At 47.6% G+C, this 21,939-nt stretch overlaps 1 protein-coding gene and 1 pseudogene across 1 annotated transcript; both read left to right on the top strand.

Annotated features, from left to right (window-relative positions):
- The first annotated feature begins 2,852 nt into the window (after positions 1 to 2,852).
- On the top strand, positions 2,853 to 4,051 carry LOC144146464 (very long chain fatty acid elongase 1-like; annotated as a pseudogene).
- Positions 4,052 to 11,738: 7,687 nt separating this feature from the next.
- Positions 11,739 to 12,984, top strand: LOC144144773 (very long chain fatty acid elongase 1-like). The gene has a single exon (XM_077676284.1). The coding sequence runs from the start codon at positions 11,795 to 11,797 to the stop codon at positions 12,626 to 12,628; it is 834 nt and encodes a 277-aa protein (XP_077532410.1). The 5' UTR covers positions 11,739 to 11,794; the 3' UTR covers positions 12,629 to 12,984.
- Positions 12,985 to 21,939: the final 8,955 nt, after the last annotated feature.

Here is a 21,939-nt window from a genome sequence, read left to right as displayed (position 1 = left end):
TAACCTTGGCGTACCATCCGAGTGTGAAATATGGAGTGCGTGGTGAATGGGCGGGTGTTTAAGCATTTCAACATGCAGCATGCTACACATTATATTCGGTGCTAATTTAGTACACGCACCGTGCAGGTATTAGCTGCTCAGGAAATGCCTTTATGAATTTTCTACACCATGCGCCTAATTTCCCGCAGTGCCTTTCAAACTGCAGTTGCCAATCTTGATTTGCACTCCATCCTCTTGGTCTAGTTCTCAATTTTTCGTATATTCAAGCAGTATCTCTTCGTCGTCAGCATGATGACCTCAAACAATCTAGGTGACGTACGTTAACCGGCAGGTTCCTAGCTTGACACATTTGGTAGCTGAACAATCCGCTAATACGCCAGATCCTTAAACGGAGTCCATTGCTTCCCACGTACTATGATATACAAAGGTGTCTTATTCATTTTGCTCACTATATCTCGCTGCAGGACGATCTCGCAATTGCATGCCTGTGCTTTAAGGATGGGGGCTCACCTCGTCACCAGAAAAAATGCAGATTGGTGAGCGAGTGTAGGCTATATCTGACCTTGTTTGGCCGCATATTAGGTTTCCTTGATATCCGTGAAATATTGAAGCATCGAGTGAGCGTAAGGCACCAAAAGCCAGTTTGCATCTATGCTACCACTGTTGTTTTTTATGTTTTTACGTATAGACCATTTTACTGAAGACAGTTTTCGGGTAAATTGGGTGAGTGTGTACAAGAATTAAAACAAACCCTCCCAAATGAATTCAGGAGAGTTGTTACGAACACCGTATCAAACATCGCAACGAAATGAGAGCCAGTCCAGGACGACCAATCATTGCTTTGTCAAGGACACCATACTGAACACCACCCTGCATTCCAGTATAGTATGAGCGCTGCTTAGATTGTATATCGCGATGAGGAAATAAGAGTGGATCTGGACGACTTTAGTACGGTAACATTGCTTCGTAATTCTTTTATCAATAGCAAAAATAACATGATCTCGGCAAGAACTGAGTGTTTATGAGTAGGGCATTGTTTGTTTCAGTAACCCTTTTCTAGCAGTTTGTGTACTAATACAGCGGCAGGAAAAGCTGAAACAATATGTCTGCGCCGCTTTAGTTCTGTCCTTCCACGATACACTGCTCCCTTAATCCCATTCTGCATCGGTGGCTATTACACATCACCTGACATTGAGGTTGGGTGCCGCCACAACCATTCTATGTACAGTAATCCCTCGTTATAACGAAGTCAGCGGAGCGGCAAAAAAATTTGTTGTATGCGGTATTTCAGCAAAAGCAAAAGCAGCTGAGCTTTAATTGCGCTACAAATACAATGAACCAAAACACAATGTATTAAGTGAAGCGAAACTTTATTCAGGTGCCAAAAGGGAGGTGAATTTTGGCTGTTTCAAGTTCTTGCCAGGCACGAGCAACCCCTGCTCCAATTTGATCAATCATTGCATGAGGCCGTGGTTGTCGCCCATAAACGTGGCACTGGCTGTTGCCAATTTATAAGAAGGTGTGCGGGCGTCACGGAGTGCTACGCGAGTTTTGTGCTGGAAACCGCCGCAAATGCCGTTGCTAGAGTCTGGGGTTGCACTTCTTGCACTCAAAAAACGATTACCCGCTCAATCTGGGTACACAGCACAATCATACAAACTAACAGGTTTTGCACTAGAGGCTTAGCATGATCACTGGGCAAATTCTTCCCGAAGTGTGCAGCCTTGAGGTTTGCAAAACGAGCGTTTTTCGGCACCCCTCTGTCGGCGACACTGCTAATTCTACGGTTCGAGTGTCGGTGTTCGAGCAGCGTCGTGCCCGAGCCATTGAGCAATGTCTAGGAACAAAATTCGATGACCACACCACGCGTTTGGACCTTTTGTCTAAAGTCGGATGGCACAACTCGCGCATGAACTGGCTCCAGAAAATCATCGGGGAAAGACCAGCTTGCGTTGACTAGCCATGTTGACTGCCTGGCTTGCAACTGGGTCGCCGCCGATCGGCGACGCCTCCACTAGACACTTCGCTCTAAGCGGGTCAGTCTTTCAGAGCGCTTCGAGTAATGCGGCCTATAAAGCATGCGTTTGGGTTGGGACCACAAGAAATTTCGAATAAAGCGATAGTTCGAGTATAAAGTGATTTTGTTATAACGAGGGATTAGTGTATTTTTAACGATTGTTCCGAGGAACCGAACTCATGACGCATGATGATTATAAAAGTCTTCTTTTCTCCCCGGCTGTAAATTTATCATAAGACAGCTGTACGGTGTGTGTCAGTTAGGGCCTCAGATAGGGAGTAAGGCTTCATGCGGACTACACGAAAAAGGGAAGTATAAAGCATTTTAGTATACAATAGTGGCTACAATAGCATGGAAACAGCCCCCCACCTCCCCGCAACACCCGCATACGCCCCAAGAGGTACCTGCCGGAAAACGAATAGGGACACAATCACTCTGAAGCTCGTGCATCGATCACAATTTTAAATCAATATGTTATATTAAACTACCTGCAATTTTGGTACGCCGCTCTCGAACAAGTATGCGCCATAGCTCTAAAGTTGGCTATGGTTAAGAGCCACACACAGCGTCTGAGAACGCTTACATTAGGCTTTAGCATCAGGATTGTGACACCGAGAACTGGCTGCTTCCAAATAGCATGTCCCCCACAGGTGCCTGTCAGATTGGTCACTGTCTTCAGAATACAAAACAGCTGCAACGAGCAGGCAGCTCCGTTCGCTGCAATAAAACTTTTTGAAACGGGAATTGTGGTTTGACAGTCCCATTCCCTGTGTACAGTGGTGGCCTAATTTTCGATGTTGGGAACTTGCGGGTATTTTGTATAGCTCAATCGAACATGGAGACGTCGCACGATCGGGACACATTGCCGATGCACTCCACATTTTGGGACTTTCTGTTCGCTGGCGGAAGCCCCAGAGTACGGCATTGGCCCCTGATGGGATCACCGGTGGCTGTTGCGTCCATCGTTGCCTTCTACCTCTACTTGTCACTACATCTCGGGCCGACATTCATGAAGTACAGAAGGTCCTTGCCGATCCGACCGCTTGTAGTAGCCTACAACGCCGCCATGGTAATAATTAATGCCTACTTTTTCAACGCCACCCTCAAATTGACCTAGTTGCGAGATCCGGCCACGACGCAACACCGCTTGCCGCCTTACAACCTCTTCTGTCAAGGCGTGGACCACAGCTCAGACAGTGACCTGGCCCTCTACTATGCCTGGTTCTACACCCTAACAAAGATTGTAGAACTTCTGGACACCGTTTTCTTTATATTGTTGAAGAAGGACAGACACATCAGCTTCCTCCACTTGCTCCACCACACAATGGTAGTAATCACCTTCTGGGTGGGCGTCAACAACGGAATCACGGGACAAGGGGCCATGTTTCCACTCCTGAACCCGGCGGTGCAGATGGTCATGCACACGTACTACGGCCTCTCGGCGCTGCCGCCTTCATTGCGTCCCAAGCTGTGGTGGAAGAAACACGTCACCCAGATGCAGATCGTTCAGTTTTTGGTGCTGGTGGTTCAAGGTGCTATTCCTTTGGTTTACGAGTGCGGTTACCCCAGTGTCATGTCGTGGCTAATGACTCTCGGGTCGGCGCTGATGGGTGGACTGTTTTTGTATTTTTATTACAGAAACTACGTGTTTCGTCCGAAGTCAGACTGAATAACGTGGATGGTGGTACAGGTATAGCAGTGAACGAATCATGTCGGCGCGACAACAAATTCTGTCTCTTGGATTGCCGCACTTCTCAGAGAGAGTGAAAGCTTTGTTGATGGGCTCTGCGTCCTAGGAATTGTGTTTTCTACAAACGTGCTGAGAACTAGGGGTATTCCTGGGGTCTCGTGATAATAGACACTTGCACAGTAGCTACCTTTTCTAGGCGCAAAACGTGGTTTCAAGTAAAAATCACTTTTCTATCACCTTGGTGCGACCTTATACAGTCAGTCAGAAATCGTAAAATGGGGTTGCTACATTGTACAAGATTAAAAAGTTCCCGCCACAACTTTTGAGATGCAGAAACAAAACATTTCGAAGCCCGTGCCTTGCACGTACTTATATCTTACCTAACAGAATGCCATACAGTCGGCTCTTGATTAGGGAGTTTTAGCTGACCGTTTCTGACGGTCCGCTCCGCTCCGATAGCAAGCGGGAGCGCCATTGCGCCTGCGTGGCACGCTAGCGTGCTACCGGCAATACCGGAACGGGGCCCCGCGCCGCTAACTGGGGCCTCTTAGCGGACCGTCACGGCAGCTTACGCTACCTTGCGGAATTTTAACATCGCTGCCCCCGCGATGCGAGCGCGCTACGGCGAACTTCGTTTCTTCAGTTGAAACACGACCGACGAAACCCTGAAAGCGCTTCCGAATAGGAGATGGTGGCACATACCTGAAAGATCTTCAGAACGGAGGCGAAAAACGTCGACCGAAGCGCGGGGTTGCTTCTATGCAGCGCCGAGAAAGACAGCCTTGGCTTGGCTCTTGCAAAGTTTATCGGCTTGTTTATTGCTATTTTGAAAAATTATACCATGTCAGCGACTACATTATACAAAAAAAATGTTAAATGAGGCCAAGAAACACGGTATTTTGCTTTGTTTGGGCAAACAAACAGAAATTCTGGTTTCCTGTAGGATGAAGTTTTGGTTTACACGCGCACGCGAAACGACCAGTCACGCGAATTATTCCCCGTCGAGGGAGATACGGTTATCTCTTAGCTAAGAGCCTTTCGGCTGCTGACGCTCCGGTTGTGCTGAGCGGGACGTCGGGACCATAGCGGAGAGTGAAACACGGTCAGCTAAAACTCTCTATTATTCGAAGTCGCTTACGTTGAATTTTCGGATAGATGGAAGTGATGTACGTCCGGACACTCTTACACGCAATCCAATGTAACAATCGCTTGATAATTTCAAGACAAAGCCAATAAAAAGAGTATTGAAGTATTTCGCATTAAAAGCGTCCAGCTGACCGCCTCTTCTATTCAAAATGCAAACTTTTTAAGCGAGGAGACGGCGCCCTGTTCTGTATGGACGCCGCCGCCATCGCAGCTGAGGTAGCGCTCAGTTGACAGAGCGGAAGACCAGTTGAGCCGCGCGCAAGCGTATGCATTTACTTTGACGTATTAAAACTTTTTGAAAGACGATAGTCTTTCTGGGGCTACTTAAACGAGGAAAATGTGGTCAGTCAAGAAGATTATTGGAAAAGAGAATTTATTACAAAACCACATACCAGCACGCAGCGACTAGTGGTAACGGCGCTGTCTTAAATAATAGAAGAAACCGAATCAGTTTCCAATTACTCCGGGCAGTCAACACTTTGCACAACAAATTTCTGTGGTGGTGAAACAAGCTACTCCTAATTCCATCTACAAAAAGATCACAGGTGTCCACAGAGAGAGTCCAGAAACTAGCTGAAACTCAATACAGTACAATAGTTATGCTCAGGAAGTTATTCCTGACCTCCATGGAGCGCCTGTACCAGCATAACAAAAAGGCTTCTTCGCCTAGAGCTGCCAACTCATTTTCTAAGTGACTAAGAAAGATCCACCGCACACGCCACAGCAGTGGAAACATCGCCCGTTCCCGTCGGGCGCGAACAGGCGCGGCACCACGATTTCACCACAATACAAAGCACCAGCACACATCCCGAGGTTCACCAACACGTCATTTGAACGTGTGCTCATTAGAAGTGTGGGACCAGACAACCTGCTTAACATAGCCCAAAACGTTGGCGCTACACGACACTGAAACAAGGCATGTTCCAATGATTTTGTGTGCCCACAGTGCGGGCACCGTGAGAACCGCGCAACGCCGAATCTCGCCAGATGGTCACACGTCGGAAGAGCTTCCCAGCCACGCAACCATCCGAAATCCCGAACATCAAACGGAAGTGCCGCCGAAGTCAGCCGATACCAACGGATGCCGCGTGATTTTGCTATCTGCTGATTGTCTAACTGGTTCATTACCAATTTTTCGCACAATTGGCTTGCCGGAATTTCGCTGAAATTTAGGCGTGGCAAGGTAGACTGGACGTTTCTCAGCGTTTTGACAACATAGGCATGAAATGGCGGTAAGTTCTCGGACGAGGGACCGGCCGTGCATCCGTCCTAAAACATTGAGCAGGAAGTTCCCAGAACGTACTCCACCAGCGCCCTCTTTTGTACTACGTTGAGTCTACAAAGTGGAACACTGCGCGTATGGCCACGACGCTACACATGGTTTTCAAGCAAGGCAGACTGAAACCACCCATTGACTTGGGCAATCTGAACAGCGCACGCGACACTGTTTCTGTCTGGCCCACCCAAAAGAACGACCCAAACCTCGCGGTGACCTCACAGGTAAAATGGCGGGGCGGTTTCGGAACGCGTACTACATAAAAAAGCGCTGCCGAGACGGACGACTTCATCATTTAGCTTCGCTCTGTGAGGCAAAGTGTGAACTTTGGTACGACCGCAAGACGCTGCCCCGCTATCTCAAGGAGGCGCTTCCACGTAGTACGCGCAACTTCACCAGAGGAATGGAAAATCACACCAAATACTCGAACACCCATAACACATTCTACGTCGCCCGGCAGGCCAGACGCAATTGTGCCGAAGCGCACCGCCATACTTTTGCCCCTGTTCAGACGAGCTCGAGACAGCTCACCATACTCGTTGAACAGCCGCCTAAACGCTTGATAGCTGCCCACGTCCCAAATGAACAGTGACACATCGTCCGCATACGCAGACCCCTTGCCTTATCCTACGCCTGGTAACGGGGAGCCGCGGATGGCGGTGTTTGCAGCAATACGGCGAAGTAGCGCGTCAAGACGAATGGCAAAGAGTAGAGGCGAGAAGGGGCAGCCCTGCAGAGAACGGACTACAGAGAACGGACTACTCAATAGCCCTTTCAGAAGGCGTCTAACACTCACGTTTGAGTACAGCAGATCCAGCATGGTTACAAAGTCTAACGGAAAGCCGTATGGACGCAAAACGCCTGCCAGGTATTGATGTTCCACTCTGTCGAAGGCTTTCGCTTGATCTCGGGAGATGAAGCCTCCAGAAGTGCCAATCTTCTCCGCATAGCTGAATAAATTGAGCGTCAATGCGAGGGACGAGAAAATCATGCGACCTGGCACGGTGCACGTTTGCACTTTTTTGATTATACCAGGCAAAACGGCACTGCTGCGTCTGGCCAAAATGGGCGCTACTAATCTTATAGTCAGTATTGAGGAGTGTCATTGGTCGATACGCCTGGGGCTGCGGAGGATCCCTGCCTGGCTTCGCAATCGATATTACGTGACCGTCACGGAAGGATTCTGGCCTTACTCTGTGGAGAAGAAAGCCGTTCACCATGTCGAGGAGAACACCCTGAATGGCAGGGAAAAACCTCCTTTCAAGAAAATTTATTAATAGCCGATACAAATACCCTCTCCTGTGCCTCGATGCGGCCGCCCTCACAATGTTAGCAGAGTTTTTGAACAAGAAGGCTTGGTAAGACAAAGGATTTCTAAACTTCTAAATCTGGTTGCAATATTCATACTTGTGAAAATTGCTGCACAAAGAGAAAACGTAGGCATATTTGAAGCAGATAATCATTACCTAAGTGATATTTTGCAGTATTCTTTTAATTAAAAGTGTTATTTAAATAAAATTATTCCCCCTTCTGTTTAACGATGACCATAGGTGAACGCGAAACTTTCACGTGATGGATTCTTTGGTGGGTAATCTCCCACTGCGAGTATATTGTGCTCTGGAGGTAGGCACCACTTTTGGAGAATACCCACAACTCTCAGGTACGGGTGTAGATATTCTACTCTTCCGCAGCAACTCATCGGTGTTTATCTGGATAGTTTAGTCAATATTTGTGTTGGGGGTGTACGGCGCGAATCGGTGCCTACTGTTTGGCGTTCGCTTCAACCATGTCAAATTGGAGCACTCGGATAGGCGCAGGCTTCATAACGCGAGGGACCTACGTTCGGTTCTTGCCACGGGTAGGGGATTTTAGGGGCGGAGCACCTTAGAGGCACGGGCTGTCGGCGTGTCCTGTCGGCGTCTCCTGTAGTCACGGTACTAAAACACACTCGTTTTCCCATGCCTCGCGCTTGAACGTAATGCTTACTAAAAGAAAAGTGCATAGTAGATGAAACGGTTCAAAATAGGGCGGCATGATTTAAACATCGGCGGAACACTCAATGTCCGTTACAGCAATCGTCAAGCACAAGAAGTTGTTTGTAGATGTGTAGAGAGTTTGTGTTACACTCGAATACCCACCTTGGTTGCTTGCGAATTTGCTATGTCGGGGCCTCAACCGGCTGCGCTTAGGCATGAGACTCAACAGCAATGGCATTTTAGCTTATCTAGTCAATCCATCTCACCGCGGCTCAGGAACATCGACCTGGACAGTTGTCCTCTCGCAGCTGCAGGTTTCAACTTTTGACGGTGAGCCACGTGAGTGAAAAAGTTTCTGGACCATGTGGAGACGACCGTGCACAGCCTCCCGAACTTTTTCGATAAGGAAAACGGGCAGCAGCCGGGGGCGCCGACGTTCACGCCTACGACGCCGCCGAGCCGAAGCGAGTGAAAATTCCACCGCACAGCTCTGATCATACCATCGGCCATGTGGGCTATTGATAGGGTGAGGCCAGGATGTTCGTTGTAATACAACAGCTCCAAAATTAAAGTGGAATGCAACGGTTCATTTACCGTGACGTACGAAATGACGGAGCGCTTCACATCCATGCGTGAAGACGAAAAGACGACCAAGACCAGAACTATGAGCAATTCGTGCCATAGCGTCTCTGATTTTTCCGTTAAAGGGCCAGCCTTTGTTGCATCGCCGGAAACATTTTGAAATGCGGACACGAAGATGAATGTAAGGATACGCAGGTGGGAGCCAGCACCAAGGTAGTGTCTTGCGTCCCAACAAAAGACAAGTGTGAACAACACGAGGCTACGCCTGTCGCAATCAAGGACGATTCAGCGTCTACTTAACTCGACGACGAACACCGCAAAGTGCAGGACGTGAAAGAAAACAGAAAACCTTCATGGTGCGATTTAGATTATATCTTTATTTCGGACTTAAGAGTGACACTTAAGGACTCCCCACACCGGTCTGCCTCACACGGGGACGGATTGGGATTCAATAAAAGTTTATTCTTCATCATCCTTACCAGAACTTCCTGTCACGCGGCAAGGGCAAATTGACAACGTAGTGCGGGAGGAGCGGGAACGACTTTTGCTCCTCAGTTCTTGTAATTGTGAGGAAACGGCGAGGCCAAGTAAATAAACAGCAGAACCGTATATCGAGGTGACACCCATCATAAAAATGAGTGTGGTGGGTTCAGAAGTTACCGAAACGCGAACCCGAGCCATGCACAACAATGATCTGGGAACACCGCTCGACTCGCTGCACCACAGCTACCCCAGAACCAAATCAAAAAGTGTTGCCCGAAATAACATACAAGACAATCGCTTCAAAATAAAAGACTGGAATCAGTTAGGGAACGTGGACGCACAGTTATGCCATCCGACTCACCTTGGCGACGCTAGACTGTGCTGAAAGCAGCATGATGGTGTTTTCACAGCTAGAAACGTAAGAGGAGACAGCACTTACACGAATTCTCTTCACGTAAAGAAAACCAGAATATCAAGATTCAGGACAAATTGCTCATTCTCGCAAGTACTTTCTCTTAGGCTGATATGATAAGTGCTAAGAAGCTTGGCGCCGACGAAGAGTTCACCGACCTTTGGTATAACGGTGGGAATTCGGCTGGAGCTGCAACGCTTCCAGCAATTAAAAGCATACGGGAAGCATTTTTCCAAACGGATCGCTGCACAGAGCACCCACGTGATATGTGCGATGTCACTGCGCGCGCTATTTTTTTGAGCGCCTGCTAAGAGGAGCCTACCGTTCGGGCTCTTTGGCCTTCATATAGCGCACTGAGTACTGGCGCTGATGGCTCGGGTTCGAGCCCTAGCAGGTCTATCTCTAGGTTTAGTTTTCACTGCTTACAATTTTTCTGAATTTGATAGTTTTTAATACAAATGCACGCGTTGTTTTTGTTGATAATAGTGATTTGGTATGTTTTAGGTCGCTTTAGGTCTGGGGCGCAGCCAATGGCGACATTTAATTACCGTTACGCATCGCGCGGACAGACACGTCACGTGGGTCTCTGTGCAGCGAAACGTTTCGAAATGCGCATATCGGAAAATTGCGGGTGCGGGGAGCTGTTGAATCTCCCGCTGGCTGTAGGCTGACATCTGGATTTTAAAATACAGGCTTGCAAAATTTGATATGTTATTTTTATCTTAAACATGGCTATGTCCACTGCAGGACAAAAGCCTCTCCAAAGAATATGCAGCCACGCCTATCGAGTGCCTGAAGGCCTATAGGTGATTGAATAGTCATTGGGAGGTTAGTAGCAAATGCACTCAAACAGGGTTTCTAAATCCTTGTCTGGTGACGAAATGCTGTTTGAGCCTCAGAGACCCACACCAAAGCATGGTTGAACCTATTTAGTACAGCTTCCCGTGGTATCCGGCGGAGTTTTATACCGTACCAAATAAAATTTCGAACCTGGAACAACCCTGTAGGACGGAGTTTTGGGGCAGGTGGATACAGCGCGAAAGGAGAGCAGCAAGGCTGCCCCTGCGCTTACTCTGCCCCTGCCTTCATCCTGCCTTTGGCCTTCGTCCTTCAGTGGACATACCAGGCTTCCGATAAAGATAAAGCGAAATGTGATATGTTAGAAAAAAATAAAACGTTCAAAACAGTGAAGAATTAGTGACGTGGCTTGATAAATGGTGCAATGTGACTTATGGGGAGGACATTTTGCAATATACCTTATCCTCAGCAAGCCTCTTCTTGTGGGGCACTTTGGTATAAGAAATGCACTGTGCTAGAGAACATGAAGGCACGGTGCATCAGCTTTGTCATCCCTTGAAGCCGCGCAAAAGATTGAAGTACTCGTTCCACAATGCTCTCTCCGCGGAAAAGCGTGTTTCTGATAGGGCTGGTTGTTCTCTTTTTTTAGTAAAAACACAGTTTTGAAATGAAGATACCCACAAAAATTCACTCTCAGAAAGCATCTTGGACGACTTTTGAGGACGCAATACGCAGCAATATATTCCTTACACCCCTCCTTCCCTCTCTAAAACACTTCACTGCCCCTAAATAGCTGTGCAAGTTAACTTTGTTCCAAACTTACGGTGTGGATACAAGCGTGCCGACATTACGTATAGCTGATGCTGGTTACGTCATTCTTGTTCCAGTAGCTATCCCACTTCTCTATGTAGGCCTCTTCTCTTCGAATACATGGCTTGTCATACCATGGGCGATTATCTACAATGGAGAGAAAAATAAATATTAAGAGAAAAAGTTCAGTGGAATACTTACGCTTGTAATGGGCGAAAGCTGTATATGCTTATTTCACCCTCCGAGCCCGTCTCTGTAAATGAGCATGAGCTTCTAAATGCTGCTGCCACCATCACTGACCCATTCGTTCAGTGAATATGTAAAAATCACTGGGGTTGATGCTGCAGCCAACAGGAATTAATGAATTGGATTCCGATGGCAGTGTACTGACGCTGGGAGGCGTATGCCCCCCGGAAATGTTCGCCAGATAGCACACTGCCGTCAGAACACGACACAGCTGCAACAAGAAAATAACCAGGTTCGCTGCAATAAAACTTTATTGAAACCGGGAATTGCGGTTAGACAAACCCATTGCCTCAGTGCACAGCCGCGGGTTCATTTTCGATTTTGTAACTTGCAGGTATTCAGTTTAGCTGAGTCGAATATGGATAGTTCGCACGATCTGGACACGTGGCAAATGCACTCCACATTTTGGGACTTTCTGTTCGGCGGCGGAAGCCCCAGAGTACAACACTGGCCGCTCATGGGTTCACCGTTGGCGGTTGCGTCAATCGTGGCCATTTACCTCTGCTTCTCTGTGCACCTCGGGCCAGCATTCATGAAGAACAGAAGGCCCTTCCCTATCCGACCTCTTGTTGTGGCCTACAACGCCGCCATGGTACTGATCAGCGCCTTTTTCTTTAGCACCGCCCTCAAATTGACCTACCTGCGAGATCCGGCAACGACGCGACGCCGCTTGCCTCCCTACAACATCTTCTGTCAAGGCGTGGACCCCACCTCAGACAGTGGCCCGGCCCTCTACTACGCTTGGTTCTACATCCTCACAAAGATTGCAGAGCTGCTAGACACTGTGTTCTTCGTGCTGCTGAAGAAGGACGGCCACGTCAGTTTCCTTCACTTGTTGCACCACACCTTGGTGTTGTTCACTTTCTGGATGGGCGTGAATAATGGTGTCACAGGACAGGGGGCCATGTTTCCCGTCCTGAATACGATGGTGCACATGGTCATGTACACCTACTACGGCCTCTCGGCACTTCCCGCTCCTCTGCGACCGAACTTGTGGTGGAAGAAGCACGTCACCCAGATGCAGATCGTTCAGTTTTTGGTGCTAGTGGTTCAGGGTGCTATTCCTCTGGTTTACGAGTGCGGCTACCCTTGTGTCATGTCCTGGGTGATGACGCTCGCGTCGGCGCTTATGGCTGCTCTCTTTTCGTATTTTTATTACCAGAACTACGTATCCCGACGGAAGCCGGACTGAATAACGTGGATGGTGGCATGGGTATTGCACTGAACGACTTGTCTAGGCTCTTACGACGGACATTTCTTGCGTTTTGCCGTACTTGTCAGCGAGAGTGCAAGCTTTACTGATGTTTCTGCGTCCTAGGAATTGTGTTTTCTATAAATATGTCGACTATTTAGGGAAAATCCGTTGCTAGAGTGCGAAGTAAATATTTTCACAGTAGCTACCTTTTTAGGTCCTGAACTTAGAAGTATTATTATTAATTTTATTAAACAGTACGAAATGAATATTCTGTTTCTTTCCTTCTTGCGCGACGCGTAAGTAATAGATGATAACAGGGGCTTTTGTACATTGTGGAAGCTCACAAAAATCACCGAGAGAAGTTGTGCAATGTCGAAATAAAATATTTGCAAGCCAACGCTTTGACTTTTTTTACTTTAGATCAGCAAAATTCTTATGCAAGACTGACCGACATCATTATGCTGCGGGCGTCAAGTGCAGTGCAGAAAATAGTATGTGGCGACTGCACGCTCCTGTTACATTTTGGCTTTTGTCGTTTATTTAAAGTGTAGCTAGCTGTATTTCAAATAATTAGTTTGTAATTATTGATTCGAAAACTCGTCATGTTTTTTGAGGAGACTGTTGGAAAAGTTCATCCTGCACACCCTTGTTCGAATATTGATAATGATTGGGTCTTTATGGCGCAAGGCCGACTAAGGGCAAAGAGCGCAAGGAAAATTTATTTTATATGGACGAAGTGACAGTAAAGCCTTGAACTAAAAATATTCGTGAAATGGCATGAAAGAAAATGTAGGTGACTGGTGTAAAGGGCCAGGGTGTCAACATGCATGATAAGTGATGAGTTGTAAAAACTAAACTTCGCTAAAAAAAAATTCCCCGCATTTCCCCGAGGGGAAGAATGTGAAAGTGCGAATGCACGAGTTGAATTTGCGCGGTTCGGTAATGTTCGCGAAAGAGAGATCACACACACACACACAACTACAAAGAAAGAAAGATGCATTTATTCACAGACACCTATTTGTGTTGTCGTTGTACTTGATTGCTAGAGCGGATCTCAGCTTTGAAATTTCGTGTCAGTACTCCTTTAAGCAGGGGCATTAGCCCTTCTCACGCCCGATTCTTGGCCAATCCCCACGTGGGTATGTGCCATGTCAGCGTCCACGCAGCGCGCGCCCATCTCCCCCCGTTGCCAAGGAAGACGAGGAGATTCCTGGCCAATCCCCCACGTGGGTATGTGCCATGTCAGCGGCCAGGCACGAGCATTCGCACGAGCGCGGACATCGCCGGTGGACGCAGGTTCAGGGTCGCTTAAGAAGTGCATTCGCACTTAAAAACTTAACAGTACGCTTGTAGGTAATTATGGGGTCCTCCTTTAAATGTACGATGGGTGTAGTGGAATGGTGTTGTCTGTATAGTTGTGAGAAGTGTCTGTGTCGTGTTTTTTCTAGTTCCTCGCAATGTATGAGGATGTCGATCACGGACAGGCCGTCTCCACACCTGCTACCCAGAGGACTTGGAGATCCAGGGGGCAGGTAGGAGTGCGTTGCATGTGTGTGCCCTCTCCGTAATCTAGCCAAGGTGACTTCTGTGTATCTATTTGCGTGTTTCAGTGGCGTGTTGCTCCAAGTGTAGATTTATTGCGTGTAACTCGTTCTCTGTCTCTGCACACCATGTGCGTTTGCCCTTTTTTGCTAAGTTGCTACATGATGTGCGGCTTTATGTCGATATAGGGTAAGGTTGTTATGTCTACTCTATTCAAGAGTGTAGCAGCAGCGGCCTTTTTATCAGCGGTTTCGTTCCCGGCTATACCACAGTGGCCAGGGACACAGCAAAGGACCAGTTCGAATTTCTGGGCGTAAACACACATAATGAAATCGAAGACAAGACGTACATGGTTTTTGGAAGACTTTTGTGACGATAATGCACGCAAAACACTTGGGGAATCTGTATAGATAATGAATTTCGGACTTTGACTTCGAAGGATATGATTAGCAACAAGGAGTATGACATAGGCCTCTGCCGTAAAGATACTAGTATTACTATTCAGAGTTTTAGTGACAGTAAGGCCGGGTCTATGCGCAGCAGTTGACACAGAAGTGGCCATTTTGGAGGCGTCAGTGTAAAATTCAGCACACTGGTATTTCTGCTGCAGATGCAGGAAGTGCTGCAGGATTGTAGATCTGGGCGCTCGTTTTTTTTCTATACGTGTAAAAAAATGTGTAGCATGATACAGAGCGGATATTTTACAGTGCTAGAAAATATGTCGCAGAAGTTTTGAGGATATCTAAAAATGAGACAGGAAGCTCTGACGCTCCCTCTCTAACTCTGTAAGAGAACGGTGCAGAGAATGACGCTCGGTTTAGCAGGAGTTCAGTTATGGGTGTATCGTAAAAAGTAAACATCTGGCTTAAAAGGATGGTGGGTCATTGATGGGATTTTAAAAGGATAAAGCAGGTCTGCGTATGCTCGCTGACGTTGTAGGTTTCATTTATTACACTCCACATAGAGGGTTTCTACCGGGCAAGTTCGGAAGGCGCCACATGCCAGGCGGAGCCCCAGATGAAGCACTGGGTCCAGCATTTTGAGGGATGTTTTACTTGCTGACCCATAATTAACGCTGCCATAGTCTAATCGTGAATCTATTAGGCAAGTAAAAACACGTAAAAGAAGTTGTTTGTCAGCACCATATGAAGTGTGTAAGAAAACCTCGAGAATAGTCGTAGCCCTTAAGCATTTATGTTTAAGTTGCTTGATATGGGGGTGAATGTGAGCTTTTCGTCAAGGACTACACCGAAGAAGTTGTTTCATTTCTGGCTTGGAATCGAGACACCATTAAGTTTGATGTCTGGATCCGGCCAAATTCCATGCCTTTTAGAAAACAAACACAAGTACACTTTCGTGGATTAAATTTAAAACCGTTGCTATTTGGCCAGACAGCTAGCTTAACACCAAGCAGGACTTTGCGCTCACAGATAGACAGGTTACAAGACTTAAATGATAATTGTATGTCGTCCACATAAATGAACAGGAAACTGATGATGGCAATGCCTTTCTAAGTGAATTCATTTTCACAATACACAAAGTAAAACTGAGAACGCCGTCTTGCGGTACACCATTTTTCTGCACATGAACCCTAGAGAGTGCACTTCCAACTCTTACACGAAAGGTTCATTTCAGACAAGTAACTGGCGTGTTTATCATGTTACCCGACATGCCAAAGGACTTCAAATCGCTGAGGATGCCGTACCGCCACGTGGTACTATACGCTTTTTCCAGATCAAAGAATACTGTCATACTGCCTGTGGAGGAAAGCCTCTTTGACATATGACCCTAATGCAACAAGTTGATTGTTGGTAGATCGTCCCACCCTCACGCCTTCCTGGCAGCTCTCGAGCAGACCATTGTGCTCTAGAAAGTACACCAATCTCCCGATTACAATCATGTCCAAGGTCTTACACAAGCAGCTTCTCAGGGAAATGGGACGATAACTTGCGGGAGCGGAAGGATCCTTCCGGTCCTTCAAAACACTCACTAGGATGGCCTTCCTTCAAGGCCTAAAAGGCGTCCCGAAAGAAATATTTTGTAGTAGAGGTGAAGGATTGTTTCAAATGTATTTGCGTGTGTTGTATCATAGTGTATGTAATGTTGTGTGAACCTGCAGCTGAAGCCTTACAAGTACTGAGTGCTATTTTGAGCTCATGAATTGAAAAGGGGGTGTTCTAAGTGGAGGTGAACTTATCTCGCACGGACTTCTTCTCACAGGATGTTTTCGGTTTCATGAAAGTATTGGTGTAGTGTGCTGAATTGGACACATGTTGGAAGTATTCTGCGAGTGTGTTAGCCTGGTGTTCCAGTGTGTTCCCTGTTGTACTAACCGAGGGCAGACTGTGGGTTTGTTGTTATTTGAGTTTTCGTATGTGTGTCCAGACTTTGGGAGTGTCGGTGTAAGAATTTATGGAAGCGAGTAAGGTTCGCCAACTCTACCTTTTCGCCTGACGGCGCACGCGCTTCCCAAGTGCTTTTGTTTTTTTAAAGGCGAAAAGTTTATCCGACGTGGGCTACCGACAAATGACACCCTACGCCTTGTTCTGGGACTCCCCGACTCGCCTGCAGTCCTCGTTCCAGCAGGGTCTCCTTGGGTTGCGCGGTGCACCGGGCACCTGGGGAATGAACTTTTCGGCAGTGCTGAGAATGTGTGTCGTGAGTAGTTGGACAGCTTCTGCCACGTGTGGGCGTGTAATGAATGTATGATGTTGTTTGGATGTTTCTGTAATTGTACTCCAGCCTGCTGGAGCTTCATTGAACCTTTTGTTGGAAGGGGAACTGTTCGGGTCATTACCTATGTGTGTTAATGTGGTTGGGAAGTGGTCACTACCTTATGGGTTAGTGCCAACGTCCCACTGAAGAGATGGAAAGAGTACTGCAGAGCCAATAGCCAAGTCGAGGTGTGAGTACGTGTTGAGTCCTATAATATGGTATGTGAGCTTGTTTTCGGTAAATAGGAATGCTCCTGAAGATGTTAGAAATTTCTCAATGAACCGACCTCAGGCATCCATACGGGAAGAGCCCCAGAGAAAATTATGTGCATTGAGGTCACCTATGAGCATGAAGGGATCGGGAAGCTGATCTACAAGGCACTCGAAATTAGGGCTCAGAAGCTGGAAGTCAGGGGAGATGCAGAGGCAGCATACCATTATCAACCTATTAAATATTATAGTGCGGATGGCTACGGCCTCAAGGACAGTTTTCAAAGGGAGAGGGTGGCATGCCAATGATTTCTGGGTGACAATGGCCACACCATCCGAAGAGTGTGTGCAGCCAACCCTGTCCTTTCTGAATACCAAGTACCCACTTAAAAATTTGTTCGCGATTGAGGTGTGTTTCTTGGAGACAGATGACGCTTGGCTGATTAGCATGCAGGATCTTGTAAATGTCGTCAAGAATTGTAAGGTGGGCTCTGCAGCTCCATTGAATGATGTTTTTTGTTCCCATTATTTAAATTAACTGGAGCGTGTGTGTTTGTATTGTCTTTTGGGGCTTGTGCTCTAGGAGGGGGCTTTTTGGGCCTTTCTGTTGTCGTGGATGTCGGAGGCCACTCCTTGTGGTGCGTTGCAGGCTGGAACGGCGCCACATCCAGCTCCTCGTCAGACGTCAGGGGGTGCCCGATGGACCGTGCCCCCTGCACTTGGCACCCCTTCGAGTGCCTTTCATTTGAACCGCAACCGCCGAGGACGTCAGGAGCGCCACAGGTGGCATGTACGGTGCGGTGGTGGTAAGAGCCAATACGGGTCCCCCGATATCCATCCCCCCTGCACCCTCCAACGCAGTGGAGGACGGGAAGGCAGGGGAGAGAGCGGCATCGGTCCTGACGGAAGCGGTTGGCACTACAACCGCTGCTGCCTCAGCAAGCGGTGTGGTGACGATTTGGGCTGCCTGAGCCAACCCAGCGGGGAGCGGGGGCGGCACCAGGTCAGACTCGCTGAACTGGGTCCCTGTGGAAACCACACGCCGCCCCGCCCCCCGGTGAGCCACGTCGGCATACTTCCCCAGAGGGAAAGAGGCGACCCTCTTTTGCGCCTCTGGAAAGGTGTTATCCGTCAATTTTATGTGGATCACCTTCTTTTAAAGTTGAAATTTTTCGTATTTTCTGAAGTAAGCCACGTGTGGGCCTCCGCTTCTAGCACAAGTGACGGTAGCAGAGGTGCAATTGCCAGTGGGGTGGCCCTGTGCGGCGCACTTGGCACAAGTTTGTACCGCGGCAGGAGTTTGTACCGTCCCAGAACCGCTGACACCTAAAACAGCGCCATGGGTTCGGGATGTAGGGATGGATGGACCGCCGGATAAAGCCTGCATTTATACGATGTGGAAGGGCCGCGCCGTCAAAAGTCAAGATGATGTGCTTGGTGGGAATCTCCTCGTCGTCTCTGCGAATGGTGATGCTTCTCACGGCAGTCCCGCTCTGATCCTTCAAGCTTGCAAGGAGGTCTGCATCTGTTCCGTTCAGCAGATCTGGTTCAGAGATGACACCCTGGGAGCTGTCCAGGCTCTGGTGGGGTGTGAGCCTGATGTCCAGATCACCAGTTCGAGTCTCAGCTGATAGCTTTGTGGCCTGCTGCTTGTTGTTTACATCAACAAGGACCTCACCAGAGAGAGACAGAGAGAGAAACTCTTTATTAAAGAGGAAAATGTAGAGTGGTTTGCCGACATCAGATTGCCGGCATGCTACTCTACGGGGAAAGGAGGAGAGGGAAAAATGTAGTAGGTGTAGTGAAGAAAAGGAGAGTAGTAGTAGAGAGAAAAAAATTATGATCCTTCTTCAGGGTGTTCAGTTCAAAGGTTCTTGAGATGGAGGAACGACTACAATTTCGTCGACACATCAATGTCTTGGAGTAATTCGAATAGCGCGGACGAGATTTTGCGCTAAGCGGAGGGAGAGGGCCATGGTCCAAGTACCAATCTTAATGTCAATGGTCCAGGGTGGAGGCAATCAATTTAATGTTGTAAATGGCACCTTGAGTCGGCATAGGCAGATGATTCCAGTAATATGTGTTCAACAGTTTCACGTGATCCACAATTATCGCAATATGGGCTTGATGTCTGGCGGACCGTTTTCTCTGATTCGAGGGCAGCACTTAAAAGTTTACAACGCGCCAGCTGTTTCAGCTTTCCCGAACACGTCCAGCGCGACGTAAAGTATTTGCACCATCTCGCATATGGCGCTGGACATCGCGTTACCTTCCAGTGGCTTCCAGGCCACAGCGGCATCATTGGAAACGAGAAAGCGGACGAGGCTGCCCGCCAGGGCCTACAAATGAAAAAAAAGAAAGAAGATTTTCTTTACGAAGGATAGTGCCGCCACAATGACGAAGGCACTAGCTCTGTCGGAAAGGAACCGTTTATGGTCCTTGCAGCAGCATAATTGCGGTTTTTTATATTCTATAGACCCATATGTCAGAATGCGGCTGCCAGAGCGTCTACCGCGCCACGTGGAGACGTTGCTGCATAAACTTCGTCTTAATGCAGCACTAACAAATTCCTATCTACATCGGACCTCACCAGTACTTTGTTGTTCAGCATTGTAAGATGTTCCAATTATGCCTTCAAGATATTTAGTAATCAAGAAAACTGATTTTGTTGCAAGATAAAGGGCTGTATCACGAGATTGCATAGCAAGAAATCGAGAGTTATTTTCCGGTTCAGGAAAGCTTAAGGTTGGCAATATAGGAAAATATACTCCGCTGCGGCCTCTTATCAGGGACCGATCACGTCTGTAGAGGGGGGGGGGGGGTTGAGAAATGCCATATGATATAGTAGAAAGCAGGGAACGAGGGTACTTTCTTCGTCAGCCTTGCTCTGATAGCTGAAGGTGTCCCGGAACACCCTACCTGCTAACAGGCAAGGAGCTCACTCGCCGGAGCTTGACTTAGGCTCCGACGGCCACCGTTTGTGGTTTCTTACCGTTCACCTTAAACACATCACGAAAGTAGGTTGCAGCTTATGTTGGAGGACTCGGGCTCCGCGGTGTCTCCAATGCCGTCACAAAGATTGCTCAATGTGCCTCGTGCGGAGCCTTGTAAGGATATTAGTTTATCTAACGTTTTGGATCGTGAAAATACAGGGAAACCTAAACTGTGAATTTCAGACAATGAGTATTTTCCGAGAAATAAACTCCGATAAACATCAAAATTTAAAAAAATAAACTGAGAAGAACACCATCAACTCACAATTTACGAACTAGAAACTCTGAAAAAATGGAGCTCTACTTTTTCTGTGCACTCTACCCACACTTAAACATCAATTATTTAAGACGAATAGACAGAGCCTTAAATATAACTCGTCGTCTCGAAACACGTGCGTAAATACGCTACTACAAGAAACAGCCAAAATGATATTTTAACATTTTTCGATTGTCAGCCTTTCATTCGGTGGCAAGTATTAGCCCTCTTCACTGGTAACAAATGGTTAAGTTGATATTCCAGGCTGTCGCAACTGCAGTGCTGATAAATTGTCGCAACTGCAGTGCTGATCATCCTGTCTTTTTGGTGCCATAGATTCCAGTGCAACACATCTGGACATAATGAGACCATTGTAGTTCAGAAAACTTCTTGGGTTTCTCCCGACGTGGTCTTGACGTTCCGATACCTGAGTGGAAGAGACATGTTGAATGCATGGCAGGATTTGTTTGGCCACTCGAAAACGTAACATGTCTTGGCCAGTGCTTCAACTGCGTCCCTGCGGAGCTGACCTCGCGCGGCATCTGGACACCTATTTTAGGCTTTGGTTGCGTCTGAATCGAGAAGTAATGTAGCCACAACCTACTCCTGAGATGGTTGTGGCTACACTGTTCCTGAAGGCTCTTGCGGTTTGTCCTATACATCTTCAGGACGACCGCTTCTCCTTCTTTGGCTTGACTTTAGGTTTCCGCACTTTGCTCACCTCCAGAGAAAGTTTGGGCTCCCTCTGGAACCGGCTGGGTCGAAGTTCTGTACACTCACTTCCGGAATCCATTTATTTTTGCAGAAGTTCAAAGCGGCGTATCTGTTTGGGTAATCACTGCGCCTATAGCTGTAGCTTCTTTCACCGCAATCTTTGGTTGTTCGGAGTCACCCACAAGCACAGATTTGCTTTCGTGAAGCCTAGCTTGGACCTCTTGAGGCAGTATTTTGCTTTGAAGCTTGAAACTGGGTCTCGGTGTGTTCAAAGTACTCTCATTAGGCAGTATTTCACCGTCCTGTTGGAGGCCTCCTCCAAAAGGTCCCTGAGAGGAACTTTCGTCGGCAGTTTCTGGCTCTTTCTACAGCCCTTTAGCAAGCGCCTTCAACTTTTCTGCAGGTGTTCGGGCGCTCGTCAACGATGGACGGAAACGTTGATCAAAGGCAAAGACCCGGCGTTGCACCGCGAGGAAGTCGTAGTGCCGACACACCGCCATGTATTCGCCCGGACAGCAGAAGCCTGTCATTTGTAATGCGAAAGCAATACATTGTCTATTCAGCGAGAAACAACATGACCGGCGTCTGTAACTACCAAACAGCCCCAAAATAGCATATTGCACACAGGTGCAAAAAACTGAAGTTAGATGAAAATTGAATGGATTTGAGTCTGGATTGGAATCAAACCACGGCTTCCAAAATAAGTATCAAGATTACTTCCCACAACACCCGTTACACACCTTCAATGTAACTCACTATTTATGGACTGCGTGCTTGCATTTCGGGCTTCGATTACGGGAAAATGTCAACAACCCGAGAGACACGTTCAACAATTCTGAATGTTCTTCCCTTTGGTAGTGTAAACGTTTAGGTAACTAC

This window comes from Haemaphysalis longicornis, unplaced genomic scaffold (genome assembly GCF_048455015.1).
Source record: "Haemaphysalis longicornis isolate Haplotype H1 unplaced genomic scaffold, Haemaphysalis longicornis Haplotype H1 scaffold_7, whole genome shotgun sequence".
Taxonomy (NCBI): domain Eukaryota; kingdom Metazoa; phylum Arthropoda; class Arachnida; order Ixodida; family Ixodidae; genus Haemaphysalis; species Haemaphysalis longicornis.
This window is presented reverse-complemented; position numbering and strand designations above follow the sequence as displayed.

What these genes read in the sequence shown, in the direction of transcription:
- LOC144144773 (XM_077676284.1), top strand. Translation starts at nt 11,795, where the DNA reads ATGGATAGTTCGCACGATCTGGACACGTGGCAAATGCACTCCACATTT.